The 16,111-nt window shown below is 37.8% G+C and overlaps 2 protein-coding genes across 2 annotated transcripts in view; both read left to right on the top strand.

The window, feature by feature from the left end:
• PCDH10 (protocadherin 10) overlaps positions 1 to 5,245 on the top strand; it is a 46,377-nt gene extending 41,132 nt beyond the window's left edge. The window contains exon 6 of the mRNA XM_061384184.1: positions 589 to 5,245. Within this exon, the coding sequence (XP_061240168.1) occupies positions 589 to 608 (20 nt within the window). The 3' untranslated portion in view covers positions 609 to 5,245. The remainder of the gene's footprint in view (positions 1 to 588) is intronic.
• Positions 5,246 to 10,583: 5,338 nt separating this feature from the next.
• LOC133228603 (syncytin-B-like) lies at positions 10,584 to 11,873 on the top strand. Its single transcript, XM_061384186.1, has 2 exons — positions 10,584 to 11,396; positions 11,514 to 11,873. The coding sequence occupies exons 1-2, from the start codon at positions 11,069 to 11,071 to the stop codon at positions 11,570 to 11,572; spliced, it is 387 nt and encodes a 128-aa protein (XP_061240170.1). The 5' UTR covers positions 10,584 to 11,068; the 3' UTR covers positions 11,573 to 11,873.
• The last annotated feature ends 4,238 nt before the right edge of the window (positions 11,874 to 16,111 follow it).

Here is a 16,111-nt window from a genome sequence, read left to right as displayed (position 1 = left end):
CATTTACCTTAAAAAATTATAGGCCATAAAAAGATTTGATCTTCATATGATTCTAAAAAATTAAATAAAACAAAACTTAAAAATGTGAATCATCCTTTAATTTTTAACTACATAAACACTTCCTGATATAGTTTTCTCTTATTATATGTAGATTAAGAGTATGAAATATAGAGCTTATTAAATTAAATATATATCTAGTATTCATAGATATACTGAAGACTTATTCTGCAAATGTAAGGACTATAAATTTTTCCTCTATTCTGTGTATAGACAGTGAAGTGGGGATTGTTTTGTACATAACCTTAAAAAGTTAATAACATAATTGGAGATTGGTATTTAAAGCTCACATTTCACTTGCAAAACCGATTTGTATAAATGTCAAAATTGTCATTTTCAGAAAGTCAAACAGCAGAATGACTATGACTATTAGAAGCCAAAGGGACACGGAAATATTTTGCCATCACAGGGGTCTTTTACGGGGATACAACTTATTTCTTACTGTATTTGCTTCTTTTACAATAATGTACAATTCTAACCATCAAAAGTCAGGCTGTTTTTCTTAGAGTATTTTTCTTTTCTTTTTCACAGCACGGAAAAGGATATGCTAGTCAATTCTACAGGACTTACCTGAAGCAGCATGATTTGCACAAAGTCGACCAACAAAAGCATCAACTTTTCAACTTCATTTATCTTGGCCATCCAGTTAGTTGTGTGTAACTGAGTATTAGATTGCCGGCAGAGTATCATGGCCAATTATAGGACCTAATTGCTCTCAGCAGGCCTGAGAAATGAGTTGAAATGTGCAGAACTGTAGAAACTTTAGGCAACTGATTTTGCCTCTCCGATCAGTGTGTGCCTGTTTACAGCACTATATATCTTTCTCTCTCCAAATGTCACTGAGCCCTTTAGATGTTTATATTCACCACGAGAAGCCAGTCATAAAGATAAAGGAAATTTGTGCATTATAAATGCAATATCACTGTTTTAAACTTGACTGTTTTATATTATTTTTGTGTGATCAAGTGTTCCCCAAACTATTCCAACTTTACAAGAGAGATTGTGATTATGTTCTTTTCACTTGTGGGTTATAAAAAATGTTGTATTCTGAAGACCCACAAAATATCAAAGACATTCTGTAGTTTATACACCGTGTTGCAAAGTGTTTACTGTACTATTTCAAAGCTTCTAAATAAATATAAAATATATATATTATATTATATAATTTTCCTAAAATGTGGTACAACTCAGTTGGTTTTTAAATGGATTCATACAATCCGCATCATATAATAAAATAAAAGGTAATTCAGGGTCCCAAAGATAAACATACGAAGGAAAAGAAAATCATTAATAGTTTCCTCCCAGTTTTCATATCTTTTTCAACCCTGTTTTTCCTTGTTTAAAAAAAAATGAAGCTCCAAGCTACAAAATTTTGTCAAGAACTCGTACTGAATTTTCAATGCCAAAGATATAGCTGTGGATGTTATCAAAAGAGCACTGAACATGTACTCTCAAAATATCTAACAATCTAGATAATTTCAATTCTACTTCTATGGCTTTGAATTTAGAATCATTTAAAGCTTTTATAAAGAATCTATACATTTACCTGTATTTGTTGTTAGCAAAAAAAAAAAAGCACTGGTGTCTGTACATTTTGTGGTGTAAAATATGTAGCTGAAAATTACTATTTTAAATGAAGTCTTCAATCATACAACTCACATAGAATTTTATTTTACATAGTTTTGCATAGCTTCATGACTTCTAATACACGCTACACATATAAAATCTATAACTCTATATGAATATATAGAGATACATAAATATCTAAACTGGTAAAGAATAACTATAAGATATAAAGGATCTCTAAATTTAAAACAGATAAATTTGGGATAGAAACATGGTACATTACTGTTTCAGCATTATCTTATGTGTGAGAATTATAGTTTAAATGTAGTCATTATTTTATTAAAGAGAAAATTCTTCATGAGTCAGCCTTGAAAAGTGAAGTTTTCCTTTTATGTTTATGTCAACAAGTTGATTATTAAATTTAGTAATCTGCATTTTCCTCTTTTACATATATTCCTTTTATTATACTGCTGTTTATTGCTTGTTAAAGTATGAATAAGAAAGGGAAAATCAGAAGATGTGATAACCTTCTAAGCAAAAACCAGCTTTTTCACAGTTCCTCTCTAAAAAACTCCTTCAACATTATATCTAAATACTTTCCCAACCCAAATTGCAGACTGATTCTGAAATATTTTCCTTAATTTTAACTGATCACATGTTCAATGATAGTTTGAGCCAGACTGTTATTAAAGAACAGACAAAACTTGACACATAACAAATGTCTTCCACTTAATTTTATGTCATTTGAATGGGGATATTTTCCTAGATTTAACAATAAAATGCATATAAATATGCATATATATTCCTAGGTCATTGCTGTGCATATTTGAGTGATATCTTGGTATCACTTATTTGTCTTATCAAAATAGATATTAGTATTCACAATCCCAATCAATTTATGTAACAAAATAATCTGTGTAATGTTCCAGGCTTTGGGGGACCTTTTAAAAATATTTGAAGCTAATCCATCACATATGACACAAAAAGCACACACATTCACTACAGGCAGCAGTGAAATTTTCTCAAAACTTTTGCATTACTACGTTAATATTTTGGGTGATAGACTATTTTAGTAAGAAACTATGTGTTTTTAAATAATTTAACTGGACAAAAAGTCTGTTCATTGTAATTGTGTTTTAAACAAGAAAATTATTTTCTTGTTGAATCACTCTGCTTTAATTAAAACATTTCACTCACAATTTTACAAATATGGGGGGAAGCCCACATCCATCAGACTTATTACATGCGTTGAAAATATGTTATAGTCTAAGAGTTACACTAATTCGTCTGACCAAAACTTTATTTAATCATTTAGTCTTTCATATCATTGAATATAATCCCCCTTGAATCAACTTCTCATATCATATGTTTGTCTGTTTTTTTAATATATTGTAGTAAACACATACTAATTTGCATTTTAGTTTTTAAATTTTATGATCTTCTAAAACAACAAATTTTTTGCCTAATCTGTGATACAACTAGAATGATTTAAACATGAAATATTAAGTGATTAGTTATTAATCTGTTCATTGCAACCAGCATAAATCAGAAGTTACAACACAGTAAGCTTATGACTTTATTAAATTGGCCAAAATGTTAGCTACCAGTGAGGGGGATTTTAAGATGGAAAGATTCAACCAACCAATAATGAAGTTTTCCAAATGAACATTTACTAGGTTTGTATGAAAAGAAAATTTAGAATAAGTTTTCTATTTAATCTAGCCATCCTTATATCTAATCTTCCATAATTTTGTACATATCAATGCAAAACAATAGCCAAACTATTAGACAATATTCCATCAATGAATTATTTCAGAAAAGAATAATCATGACATTTACTCCTTGTTAACATGGTTAGTTTTAGAGTAGTAAAAAGTTGATATTTTCCTGTGGAAACAGTGTCTTGATGTTTCAAAGGTATGTCAAATGACAATTTTTAGAAATATTTCATCCATATATAAAATTCTAATTTTTAACTTGTGAACATAATTTTGTGAAATCATTTTAAATAAGATATTTAAATATTGCATCAGAATTACTTTACAGATATAAGACGTCTGTATCATTACAAGCGTATCATCTATCTTAGTAAATACTAAGGAGATATGAATATTTATTTTATGAAGATATTAAATGCAATGCCTTTATCAAACATTGCAAATTAAGTGCTACAGTAGAAGGTTTAAATATTTTAATTATTTTTTCTTAATAGTGTTATAATTTGCTGTCAGATCTTTTGTAATGTAGAAACCCTCCTGCATCTCCAGTAAGAGGAAGAAAGAAAATCCTTACAGTTTTTGACATAAACTTCAATAGCTGTGCATTAATTGTACCATTTAACTTCCAAAAGTTATTTACTGGAGTAAAGTTCATCTTTAATATAATTATTCAGTCAAAATGTTGCAAGTGTTCAGCAAGATAAAATAATTCATGTCACTGACTGATACTAGTACTGTTATTTGTCATTGCATGTGGTTTTTTTTCCTCCCCTTTACATTTCTGTGTGTGTTTAATATCCAAGGAATTCAAAAATACTGAAAACATTGATATACTTAATAATTTTTCTGAAAATCTTATATTTTTCATATTGCAATTTCTTAGGTTATCTTTTTCAACTCAAATTTTGTAGTGGTAAAGGCTTTGCACTTAACATCCTTTTTATGTTCCTTTTTAACAAGGAAAAACAGAAAATTACAAAATTCCATATTTTTTATGCCATGGAGTAGTAAAATTACTTTATATATTGTTAGCATTTCAAGGAATATCCCTCAAACAAAACAACAAACCCTAAGACAGTAATTTGTGAAACTACTATTAGGTATTTTTATTTTCTTCTAAAACTTGGCATAGGTTTTAGATTACAGCGTTCTATGAGAATGGGTGGTGGCTGTTGTTTGTTGTTTAGTCACTAAGTTGTATCCAACTCTTTGCGACCCCAGGGACTGTAGCCTGCTAGGCTCCTCTGTCCGTGGGATTTCCCAGGCAAGAATACTGGGGTGGGTTGCCGTTTCCTTCTCCAGGGGATCTTCCTGACCCAGGGACTGAACCTAAGTCTCCTGCACTTTCAGGCGGGTTCTTTACCACTGAGCTACCAGGGAAGTCTGTGGGTTGCTGGGTGCCGCCAGAGTATTGCAGGCAATAATATGACTAAAATTCTAATACCTTTAGTGTGCATGCATGTATTTCTAACCACTGCTATTTTTAAGTATTTGTAAAATTAGAAAAATGGCTTTTATTTCTTGAAAACTTGTCACATGCTTAGTTTGAAGTTTTACACTCGAGATGTTTTTGAGTTGCATGAGAATAATGCATTAATAATGCAAAAAAAATTAAATTTTCACATGAGACTCAAAAATTTCTGAGTGACAGAACTCAGACTTCCAATACATTCATACATGCTTAAGCTGAAAGTAAGCAGGGAATTTCAGCTCTAAACACATTTTTGAGACAGTTATCTGTGAGTGAAAACAGGGTATTATAACAAAAGATGAGTTTAAATCTTAACTATAGTGTTTGTTACTGTGAATGCTATAATAATACATAAGTAAAATGAGTGTAAATGTAATATATTATTTTATACTGCTGTATACATATGAAATAAATAAAACTAGGATACATATTATGCCATTTTTCCATGCATGGGTCTTCCACTTACGCCTGTGGGAGCTTTCAATAAAAATCAGTGGCAAAATGTGGCCCTAAGTTTAAAAACAACTAATGTTGATTTAGTAATTTTAGTCTTAATATAACAGGTCTAAGGGGACATCTGTTCAAAACCAAGTCTTATTTGAAGCAACATATGCTAGGTTTAAAGGATTTCACTATATTTATAGTTTTGAAAGTAGGCATTTAGTTCCATATGAGTCTCATGATAGCCTCAATGAATATTTTATACATGTATTTTTCCACCTGTTATATTTTCTTTTTAATTTTTTTAAGTTGTAGTAATACAAAAGTCCACAAGGATTAAAACAACATTATATTTAGGATATGAGTGCCTTCAAGCAATAAAAGAAAAAAATTTTATCTGAAATTTTAGAAGCAAACTGTTTCATATTTAAAGTCAATGGAAACATTAAAAAAAAATCATTTGGGTATCATTGCCCAAGCTGAAAACATGAATTAAGGTATAGAATTTTTTATAATGTAAAATAATCTGAATGAATCTTATAGAAATTTATGTTTTTTAATAGCTAAAAAGTAATAGAAAAAATGTGTGCTTCTTAATCCCATGTGTGGTTTGCATAAGTTATTTTCTTGAGTTCAAACTACACACATCTGGACAGAGGTTCATGTTATGAAACAAAAAGAGAAGACCAAGTATATGAACATGTAGTAAAGCCAACCTGATAATGGAAAAGAACTAATAAAAGATGCAGGAATGATGGTTCTCAGTTAAATGTTAATAGCTATAACTACAAGTAGCTTTGGTTCCCCTGTGCACCTGGATCTCCTACCCCTTACTATTATCTGCTCTGTGAATCATATCATGTACTTGTCTATTTAATCCAGATTATGAATTTTCAGAGGTAAAGTTAAATTTTATTAGATTCTCAACATATATTAAGGTTTGACAATGAGGGGATGTAACATGGTAATATCTGTCTTCAAGAAAATTCTATTAATAATTTGCTTTGGGAACCAAAGATATAAGAGGAGACTATTAAATAATAAAATGATCAAATAAGTCAGTGATCACATTTGTGGTCAAAGCCAACATTGAGTTGTGAGAGCAATTCAATATATTAAGGCGGTAGCATAAGATCAAAAATAAGTACTTAGGACACGAAAAACGTCAGTTCAGTTCAGTCGCTCAGTAGTGTCTGACTCTGCGACCCCATGGACTGTAGCACACCAGGCCTCCCTGTCCATCACCAACTCCTGGAGTTTATTCAAACTAATGTCCATTGAGTCAGTGATGCCAAACAACCATCTCATCCTCTGTTGGCCCCTTCTCCTCTCACCTCTCACCTAACCCTAACCCAGCATCAGGGTCTTTCGCAATGAGTCAGTTGGCCACACATTAGGTGGCCAAAGTATTGGAGCTTCAGCTTTACCATCAGTCCTTCCAATTAATATTCAGGACTGACTTCCTTTAGGATTGACTGGTTTGATCTCCCTGCAGTCCGAGGGACTCTCAAGAGTCTTCTCCAACAATTCAAAAGCATCAATTCTTCGGCGCTCAGCTTTCTTTATAGTCCAGCTCTCACATCCACACATGACTACTGGAAAAACCATAGCTTTGACTAGATGGACCTTTGTTGGCAAAGTAATGTCTATGCTTTTTAATATGCTGTTTATGTTGGTCATAGCTTTTCTTCCAAGGAGCAAGCATCTTTTAATTTCATGGCTACAGTCATCATCTGCAGTGATCTTGGAGCCCCCAACAATAAAATCTGCCACTGTTTCCATTGTTATCCCCATCTATTTGCTATAAAGTGATGGGACCGGATACTATGGTCTTAGTTTTTTGAATGCTGAATTTTAAGATAGCTTTTTCACTCTCCTCTTTCACTTTCATCAAGAGGCTCTTTAGTTCTTCTTCACTTTCTGTCATAAGGGTGGTGTCATCTGCATATATGAGGTTACTAATATTTCTCCCAGCAATCTTGATTCCAGCTTGTGCTTCATCCAGCCCGGCATTTCACATGATGTACTTTGTATATAAGTTAAATCAGTAGGGTGACAATATACAGCCTTGACATACTCCTTTCCCTATTTGGAACCAGTCCATTGTTCCATATCTGGTTCTAACTATTGCTTCTTGACCTGGATACCGAATTCTCAAGAGGCAGGTAAGTGATAGGGCCCACATGGGGTCTCATTGATAAGATGGCTCCTTACATTGACCTTGCAAACAAAGATTAAAATCACAGTGATCTGTGAGACTGACCAAATTGTCCAAATGGCATGCTGTTATCTCACTGGAGCCTATCTTCTCAAAGCTGTGAGACCACTAGATTCCAGACCTCTGGCTATGTGACCATCCCTTCAGAGAATTTTTCATTGATGGGATATAAGAAGGACTCCATCAGAAAGGGAGGATGCCTGTTCTCCTTAAGAGCTAGTCACCCTCTCTTTTCCCTCTAATAAATTTCCCTTTTCTTGCCTGACTGCCTGGCTTGCTTTCTTTTTCTCTGCACTTGCCTTACATTCTCGGAGAAGGCAATGGCAACCCACTCCAGTACTCTTGCCTGGAAAATCCCATGGATGGAGGAGCCTGGTGGGCTGCAGTCCAAGGGGTCGCTGAGAGTCGGACACGACCAGTGACTTCCTACTTTCACTTTCCACTTTCATGCATTGGAGAAGGAAATGGCAACCCACTCCAGTGTTCTTGCCTGGAGAATCCCAGGGACGGGGAAGCCTGGTAGGCTGCCGTCTATAGGGTCGCACAGAGTCGGACATGACTGAAGTGACTTAGCAGCAGCAGCCTTACATTCTTGTGCTGAAACCTGGGAGGGAAGATCCACCGCAACTGTGTGGGCTCCTCTCACAAGCCCAGCTCCAGTGGTCCCCTAGCTCAGACCTTGCTGAGAAACTGAGTGAGCTCTGGGACGTGACTCTCCACTTGCCTTGTGACTGACGTCCACTCACCGGCCCACATTTCATCCATCAGTTGCAAGAGTGAGTGAAATCCCATTCCCTTGGATCCTCTCTCTCTCACCTCTTTTCCAAGTCCTAGTGCTAGGCGGGAGGATCCCCATGGCCCTCAGGCCCTCTGCCTTGTGCCCCATCTGACTTTGGAATAGGGGGCACCCATTTCAAAGCAGAGTATTATTACTCTCTGAAAACGTCCTGAGAACGGGGACGCCTTTTTTCTAGGACTTTTCTCCTCACTTTCTCTCACCCTTGTCTAACCTTCCTATTTGGCCACAATGGGAAATTCTCAATCCCAGCCCTCAAAATCTAATCCTCTAAGATGCTTTCTCCAAAACCTAAAAACCTTGGGCTTCCAAGAGGAGATAAGACCAAAAAGACTTATTTACTATTCTGGCCTAAATAGAGACTTGATAACAGGTCCCAGTGGCCAGAAAACAGAACTCTTGATTATAATACTCTATGGAACCTTGATAACTTCAGCCACTGCTGCAAGGGAAAGTGCTTAGAAATCCCTTATGTTCAGGTTTTCTTCGCTCTCTGCTCTCTCTGTGAATCCTGTTCTGCTTGTCAAATACTCTTGGCCCACTCTGAGCCACATCCTCCTAATAAAATGTCTCCCGATCACTGTTTAGAATTTTCTTCTTCCTTCCACCCTTTGGACCACAGCCCACACCCTATGGCTCCCAATCCCCTTGCAGCAGCTCCAGATCCACCTTTTGGATTCCACCTTTCTGGAATCCTCCAGTTCCACAACCCCCACCTTAAGTCCCCTCCTCCCTCCCTCCTTCTCTGCAGGCCTCCTCCAAAGCTGCAGCTCCCAATACCCCTCCCCAGCCTGTGCCTGAGATAAGCAGAGACCTCAGCCCCACCCTCTACCCTGAGGGTCCCAAGGCTTTACCCTGACCTCCCTAGATCTCCTCCCCATACTGGTCTAAACTACTTTAAATCAGGAAACTTCACCGCAGGATCCCGCTCCTTCCCTGCCCCAGTTCTCCCTTTACAGGAAGTAGCTGGAGCAAAAGGCATTGTTTGGGTTCATGTCCCATTCTCCCTCATCAACCTATCTCGGATTGAAAAGCATCTTGGCTCCTTCTTCTCAGACCCAGATAATTATCTAAAAGAATTCAAGTATCTTATCCAGTCTTATGACTTAACCCAGCATGATATTTACATCATACTTTCCTCCACTCTTCTGGAAGAGAAGGAATGAGTATGGCAAGCCTCTCAGGTGCATGCTGATGAGATACACACTAAGCCTGTAGGGGCAATGGCTGTCCCCCGAGATGATACCAACTGGGATTATCAGGCAGGGAGACCTGGATGAGCATATGATTGCTTGCCTAATTGTGGGCCTTCAAAAGGCAGGGCATAAAGCCCATAAAACATCAACTTTGATAAGCTCAGAGAAATAACTCAAAGACTATATGAAAATGTGGCACAATTTCTAGCCAGGTTAATCGAAGCACTACAAAAATATACAAAATTAGACCTCACTTCAGCAGAGGGCACCATTGTCCTTAACACCCGTTTTATCTCCCAGTCATCCCCAGATATCCAAAAGAAACTAAAAAAGGCAGAAGGCCTCAAACCCCTCAATGAGACCTTTTAAATTTAGCCTTTAAGATTTTCAATAACCAGAAAGAACAGGCAAATCTAGAGAAGGCCCAGTGAGATCAGGCCAAATACCACCTTTTAGCCACTGCCCTAAATGGCTCCAAGCCTCCATCAACCAACAAAGAAAGGAGGCCCCTGGGCCCTGCTTCAAATGCAGAAAAGAAGGCCACTGGGCCCGCTTATGCCTAAAGCCAAGGCCCCCTCCAGGTCCATGTCCCAGCTGTGGCATAAAGGGACATTGGAGGGTCCACTACCCAAATTCCCCTCCAGGGATCCAGACATCCCCTCCTGGTCTTGAGCAGCTCTTCCCAGCTCTGCCTAGCCTCCTTGGGCTTGCCACTGAAGACTGAAGGTGCCCAGGGCCCGAGGCCCCAACTCTCATCACCTCTAAGGAGCCCAGGGTAACTCTTAGAGTGGCAGGTAAGCCAGTCTCCTTTCTCATTGACATGGGGGCCACTTACTTTGCTATGCTTGCCTACTCTGAAAAAACTAAGGTCTCTCAAGTCTCTATTTGGGGGTTTAATATCTATGCCATGAATAACTGAGCCTCTATCTTGCACACTTTAAGATACCCCCTTTTCCCATTCTTTTCTTATACTCTCCAAAATGCCCCACTCCTATTCTTGGGAGAGACCTTCTCTCAAAATTCAAAGCCTCTATTACTATCCCAAGCCCACCCTCTGATCTAGCCTGGTTACTGCTCCTTAACACCCACCACTTCTGACGTGTGTCTACAATAGGTTCCTTTCTGTTTTTCCAGACAAAACTCTATGTGCAATTCTTACCCCCAACTAGGAACTATACCGCCACACCTCTGGAATCACACTTCACATCTCTCCTTCCCTTCAGGCTGATCTATCATGTCTCAGGAACTGCAGGACATTCTCTTACTTTCTTGGGGAGACTCCCTTCTGCATATGGTGTAAATACTCCTCTTGTAGAAGCTACACTAGAGAGTTCACTGTCAGTTTCAGAGACTACTAACAAGTTCCCAGAAAGACACCTATTTGCTATTAATTTCAGGTGTTGTCTTCTTACTCATGGAATATTTTTCTTATGTGGAACCACTACTTATTTATGTCTTCCCACTAACTGGAGAGGAACATGCACCCTGGTATATCTAGCCCCAGAAATTTCTATCGCTCCTAACAATCAGACCCTTCCTATCCCACTAACTCATAACAGACCCAGACAGGCAATTCAATTCTATCCTCTATTAATTAGTTTAGGAATGTCTGCTAGGATTGGGACAGGGACCGCAGGACTCACAACCTCTTTAAATTACTATCAAAGCCTTTCTGAAGACCTCACTGACAGCCTAGAAGAAATAGCTAACAGCCTTATCACTATCCAAAACCAGCTAGATTCCCTGGCAACCATGGTCCTCCAAAACAGAAGAGGATTAGACCTCACAGCAGAAAAAGGAGGCCTATGCCTATTTTTGGAGGAAGCCTGTTGGTTCTACACCAATAAATCAGGCATTGTGAAGGAAGCAGCAAGAAATCTGACAAACAGCCTCGAGAATACGCCAACACATCAGCAGTACATGGGAAAACTGGGTAAGCAATTGGAATTGGATGTCCTGGGTCCTACCTTTTCTAGTTCCTCTCCTTTTATTTACCCTAATTCTAACTTTCTGCTCATGTTTAATGTGTCTTTTTTCAAAATTTCTTCAGGATCGCTTACAAGCCTTCACCAACCAAACTATCCACAAGCTACTTCGAACTCAGTCTGATTATCAAAAACTTCTCAAAGCTGTGAGGCCACCAGATTCCAGATCTCCAGCTATGTGGAGAACATCCCTTCAGAGAATTTTTCATTGGTGGGTATAAGAAGGACTCCATCAGAAAGGGAGGATGCTACTTCTCCTTAAGAGCCAATCACCCTCTCTTTTCCCTCTAATAAATTTCCCTTTTCTTGCCTGATTGCTTGGCTCACTCGCTTTTTCTTTTGCATTCACCTTACAGTAAAGTGATTTGGTATTCCTATCTCTTGAAGAATTTTCCATAGTTTGTTGTGATCTACACAGTCAAAGGCTTTCGTGTAGTCAGTAAAGCAGAAGATGTCTTTCTGGAATCTCTTGCTTTTTCTATGATCCAATGGATGTTGACAATTTGATCTCTGGTTTTTCAGCCTTTTCTAAATCCAACTTCAACATCTGGAAGTTCTCAGTTCACATACTATTGAAGCCTTACTTGGAGAATTTTGAGCATTATGTTGCTAGCATGTGAGATGAGTGAAATTATGCAGTAGTTTGAACATTCCTTGGCATTGCCTTTCTTTGGGATTGGAATGAAAACTGACCTTTCCAGTCCTGGGGCTGCTGCTGAGTTTTCCAAATTTGCTTGCATATTGAGTGCAGCACTTTCATAGCATCACGTTTTAGGATTTGAAATAGCTCAACTGACATTCTATCACCTCCCCTAGCTTTATTGGTTGTGATGCTTCCTAAGGCCCACTTGACTTTGCACTCCAGGATGCCTGGCTCTAGGGGACTGATCACACTGTCATGGTTATCTAGGTTATGAAGATCTTTTTTGTATAGTTCTTCCGTGTATTCTTGCCACCTTGTCTTAATATCTTCTGCTTCTGCTAGGTCCATGACATTTCCGTCCTTCACTGTGCCCATCTTTGCACGAAATGTTCCCTTGGTATCTCTTGGTATACTAGAGATCTCTTCAAAAGAATTAGAGATACCAAAGGAACATTTCATGCAAAGATGACATCAGATCAGATCAGTTGCTCAGTTGTGTCCGACTCTTTGAGACCCCATGAATCACAGCATGCCAGGCCTCCCTGTCCATCACCAATTCCTGGAGTTCACTCAGACTCACGTCCATCGAGTCAGTGATGCCATCCAGCCATCTCATCCTCTGTCGTCCCCTTCTCCTCCTGCCCCCAATCCCTCCCAGCATCAGAGTCTTTTCCAATGAGTCAACTCTTCGCATGAGGTGGGCAAAGTACTGGAGTTTCAGCTTTAGCATCATTCCTTCCAAAGAAATCCCAGGGCTGATCTCCTTCAGAATGGACTGGTTGGATCTCCTTGCAGTCCAAGGGACTCTCAAGAGTCTTCTCCAACCATAATAAAGGACAAAAATGAAAAATGTAGCATAGAAAAATATCAAAACATCATTTGTGATAAAAGCCAATAGTTCTTTGTGAAATATTTTTTTCAGATACATGTGTGAACTAGGTCACACTGTGAAATGTATTTCTTACTGTGAACATTGCCCTAAATGTTAGAAAAGCACTGCACCATATGATCTATATTTCAAATTTAAACTTATTTAATGGCTGTGAAAAGACAAGCAAGATCTTTTTGAAAAGTTACTTCACATCTGAATTTTTACCTTTTAAAATATGGGGAAGTACACTAACTAAGCTGTAGAAGAGAATTGGGTGAATTGATGTATGCTAACACACAATAAGTGGCATATTTTATCATTAATATTTTTTCTATTACTTTATTCTTGGTTACCTAAAGTATGGAATACAGTCTGAGAATGGAAATAATTCCTTTCTGGAAATTCCAGACTGCTTCAGAGTTTTATTTAAGCAATACTAATTTCAAAACTTCAAGATGAAAATATACCTAAGTTTGGTACCCACTCATCAGCTCAGTCCATAGGTGCCTCTTTATTTCTTGGTGATATGGTGTCCAGGAAATCAAAAATCACAGCCACTGACTTTGAGTCGTCTCTCTCAACCCCTTTTTGACAATCTCAAGTTGCTGTCTGTCCATACTAATGAAAAGTGTATAAGTATGATTGCCCTGATCTTGGGTGGCCGCAGCTTGCAGTGGCTTAGAGCAGGGCCCGGGTTCCCAGCTGGAGATTGAGGTTGGGTCGCAGTGGTAAAAGCACCAATGTTTAGCCACTAGACCAGCGGTCAGTGGTAAAGGCCCTGGCTCTTGGGCTTTGAAGAAAAGAATTTCCATAAAGACAAAAAGTAGTGAAGAAAGTAAAGTATTTATTAAGAGGAAAAGAGTACAGTAAATGTGGATAGACATGGGGGAGACTCAGAGGGAGAATCCCTGAGCCATACCCTCCTGACAGTTTGAATTATTTCTGTGGGGCATTTCTCCCAGGTTTCCTTTGGTTAATCATTTTGATTCGCCTTGTTCATAGACCATATTTGGTATATCTTAGGATAGTCCCAAGAGATGTGCATATGTCTTAGCCAAGATGGATTTTACTGAAAAGGCCTGTGGGTAGATCATCCCTTGGCATCACTCCCCTTTGGCCTCAAAGAAACCTTTCTGTGGATGTGTGGTCAGGGAGGTCTCCTGACTTCAAGAATGAGAAATGTATGGTCTAAGCAGGACCAATGGCACCCTACTCCAGTATTCTTGCCTGGAAAATCCCATGGACAGAGGAGCCTAGTGGGCTGCAGTCCATGGGGTCGCTAAGAGTCAGAAGTGACTGAGCGACTTCGCTTTCACTTTTCACTTTCGTGCATTGGAGAAGGAAGTGGCAACCCACTCCAGTGTTCTTGCCTGATGAATCCCAGGGACGGAGGAGCCTGGTGGGCTGCCCTCTGTGGGGTCGCACAGAGTCGGACACAACTGAAGCGACTTACAGCAGCAGCAGCAGTTTTGATCTACAGGAAATGAATCTCCAATTACTTTTCTCTGGGGGCTGGGGAGTCACCTTATCTCCTGCCTCAGCACTAGGCCATATATACTTGATTTTTTAACCTGACCCCAATGTGCTTTCTGAATATCTTTATATTTCCATACAAATAAATGAGTTGGAATTAACTGCCTGACAGAATCACATTTTTTGTATCTGACTTATGTTATAAAAGTGAATGTGGGCAGTATTCACTATCTGCTCAGTGGAAATTGGATTTCTTTGTAATCGTTCTAATTGTAGACTTCTTGAAGTTGTCCTTTCTTAGCTAGGCAGACTGTGTTCTCCAGAGTTGTCCTTCGGCTCTGCAAAAAGTTTAAACATTTTTCTCTCTTTAATCAGTTGGAAGGTTTATGTTCTTGTGAAAAATAGGATTCAAATTTATCAGCTAAAATAAGGCAATTCTTATTCATCTTTGACTAAGTTAATGTTTCTAAAGGAGCATTTATAGTTTAAAGAAAATTTATTAGTCCATGTAAAAATTTCTTTTGAGAATATTGTGTAGATTAAGATACTTTTGTCTTATTTCCTCTTAACTTATGCTCTTCTGAGAGCAGTTGATAATCATTGGGCGACTCCTCAAGGAATCCATTTAGGACTAAGGTACATTTAATTAACACTGCCCTCAGGTAGTCTGGAGCAAATTCCCATTCTCTCCCATCCCCTAATCAGCACGAATGACTCCTCTTAATCATGACAAAAGGAAGAATACAACTGTTGACAGGGTGAATTGCATAAACCTGAAATTTTGAATTTTATTCTGAAAGTGTGAGACTTTTGTCACTGAGTGTTTCCTAATTAACAATGGGTTGAATGGCCATTTTCAAAGTTTTCTGGCAATTATTTCTCTTAAAATTGATATGCGCTCGCGCGCGCGCGTGTGTGTGTGTGTGTGTGTGTGTATATGTGTGTGTGTGATGGGTAGAGGTATTAATTGACACCAAAGAAAGAAAAATGTTTGCAGGGAAGATAAGCTTATTTGTAGAAGAGTCTGATAATTTTATCATTCAAGCTTTATTAAGCTTGTTATCCAAACGGGACCCAATCAGTCTTATGTATTAAAATTCCCAGAGAATTTTAGACTTTTACCCTTATGTCAAATAAAAGTCACTCTACTGTATTCTACTTTATTCTTTGTGTGAAAATTGATGATTATTATTACTTTTTAAATGATATTTCCTCAGTTAATGTTTTCAGTAATTATGTTTATTTGGAAATCATTCTATAAATATGTAATATGTAAATTATAAATATTTTTAAAGTCTACTCTTCTTTTCACATGGAACTTTGGCTAGTGTATTGCCAAAAATGCACTTGATCAATTTAAAAAGGATACAGATTAAATCAAATCCTCTGGCTCTTCCTTTTTTTGTGTGTGACATACACACATGCCATTACCCAATGAAGAGAAAGAAATGCAAATAAAATAAATAAAGGAAACAATAAATGTAAAAAACTTATTTTGTAACCTACCTTTGCACCTGCATTCAAATAATGTTTTTAGCACTATTTTTTAAAAAGTCGGGCTTCTCAGGTGGCTCAGTGGTAAAGAATCTGCCTACCAATGCAGAAGCTGCAGAAGCTGGTTCAATCCCTGGGTTGGTAAGATCCCCTGGAGAAGGGAATGGCAAACCACTCCAATA

The sequence above is a fragment of the Bos javanicus genome, chromosome 17 (assembly GCF_032452875.1).
Source record: "Bos javanicus breed banteng chromosome 17, ARS-OSU_banteng_1.0, whole genome shotgun sequence".
NCBI classification, from domain to species: Eukaryota; Metazoa; Chordata; class Mammalia; order Artiodactyla; family Bovidae; genus Bos; species Bos javanicus.
The sequence above is the reverse complement of the archived record's forward strand: the minus strand, read 5'-3'. Positions and strand labels throughout refer to the sequence as shown.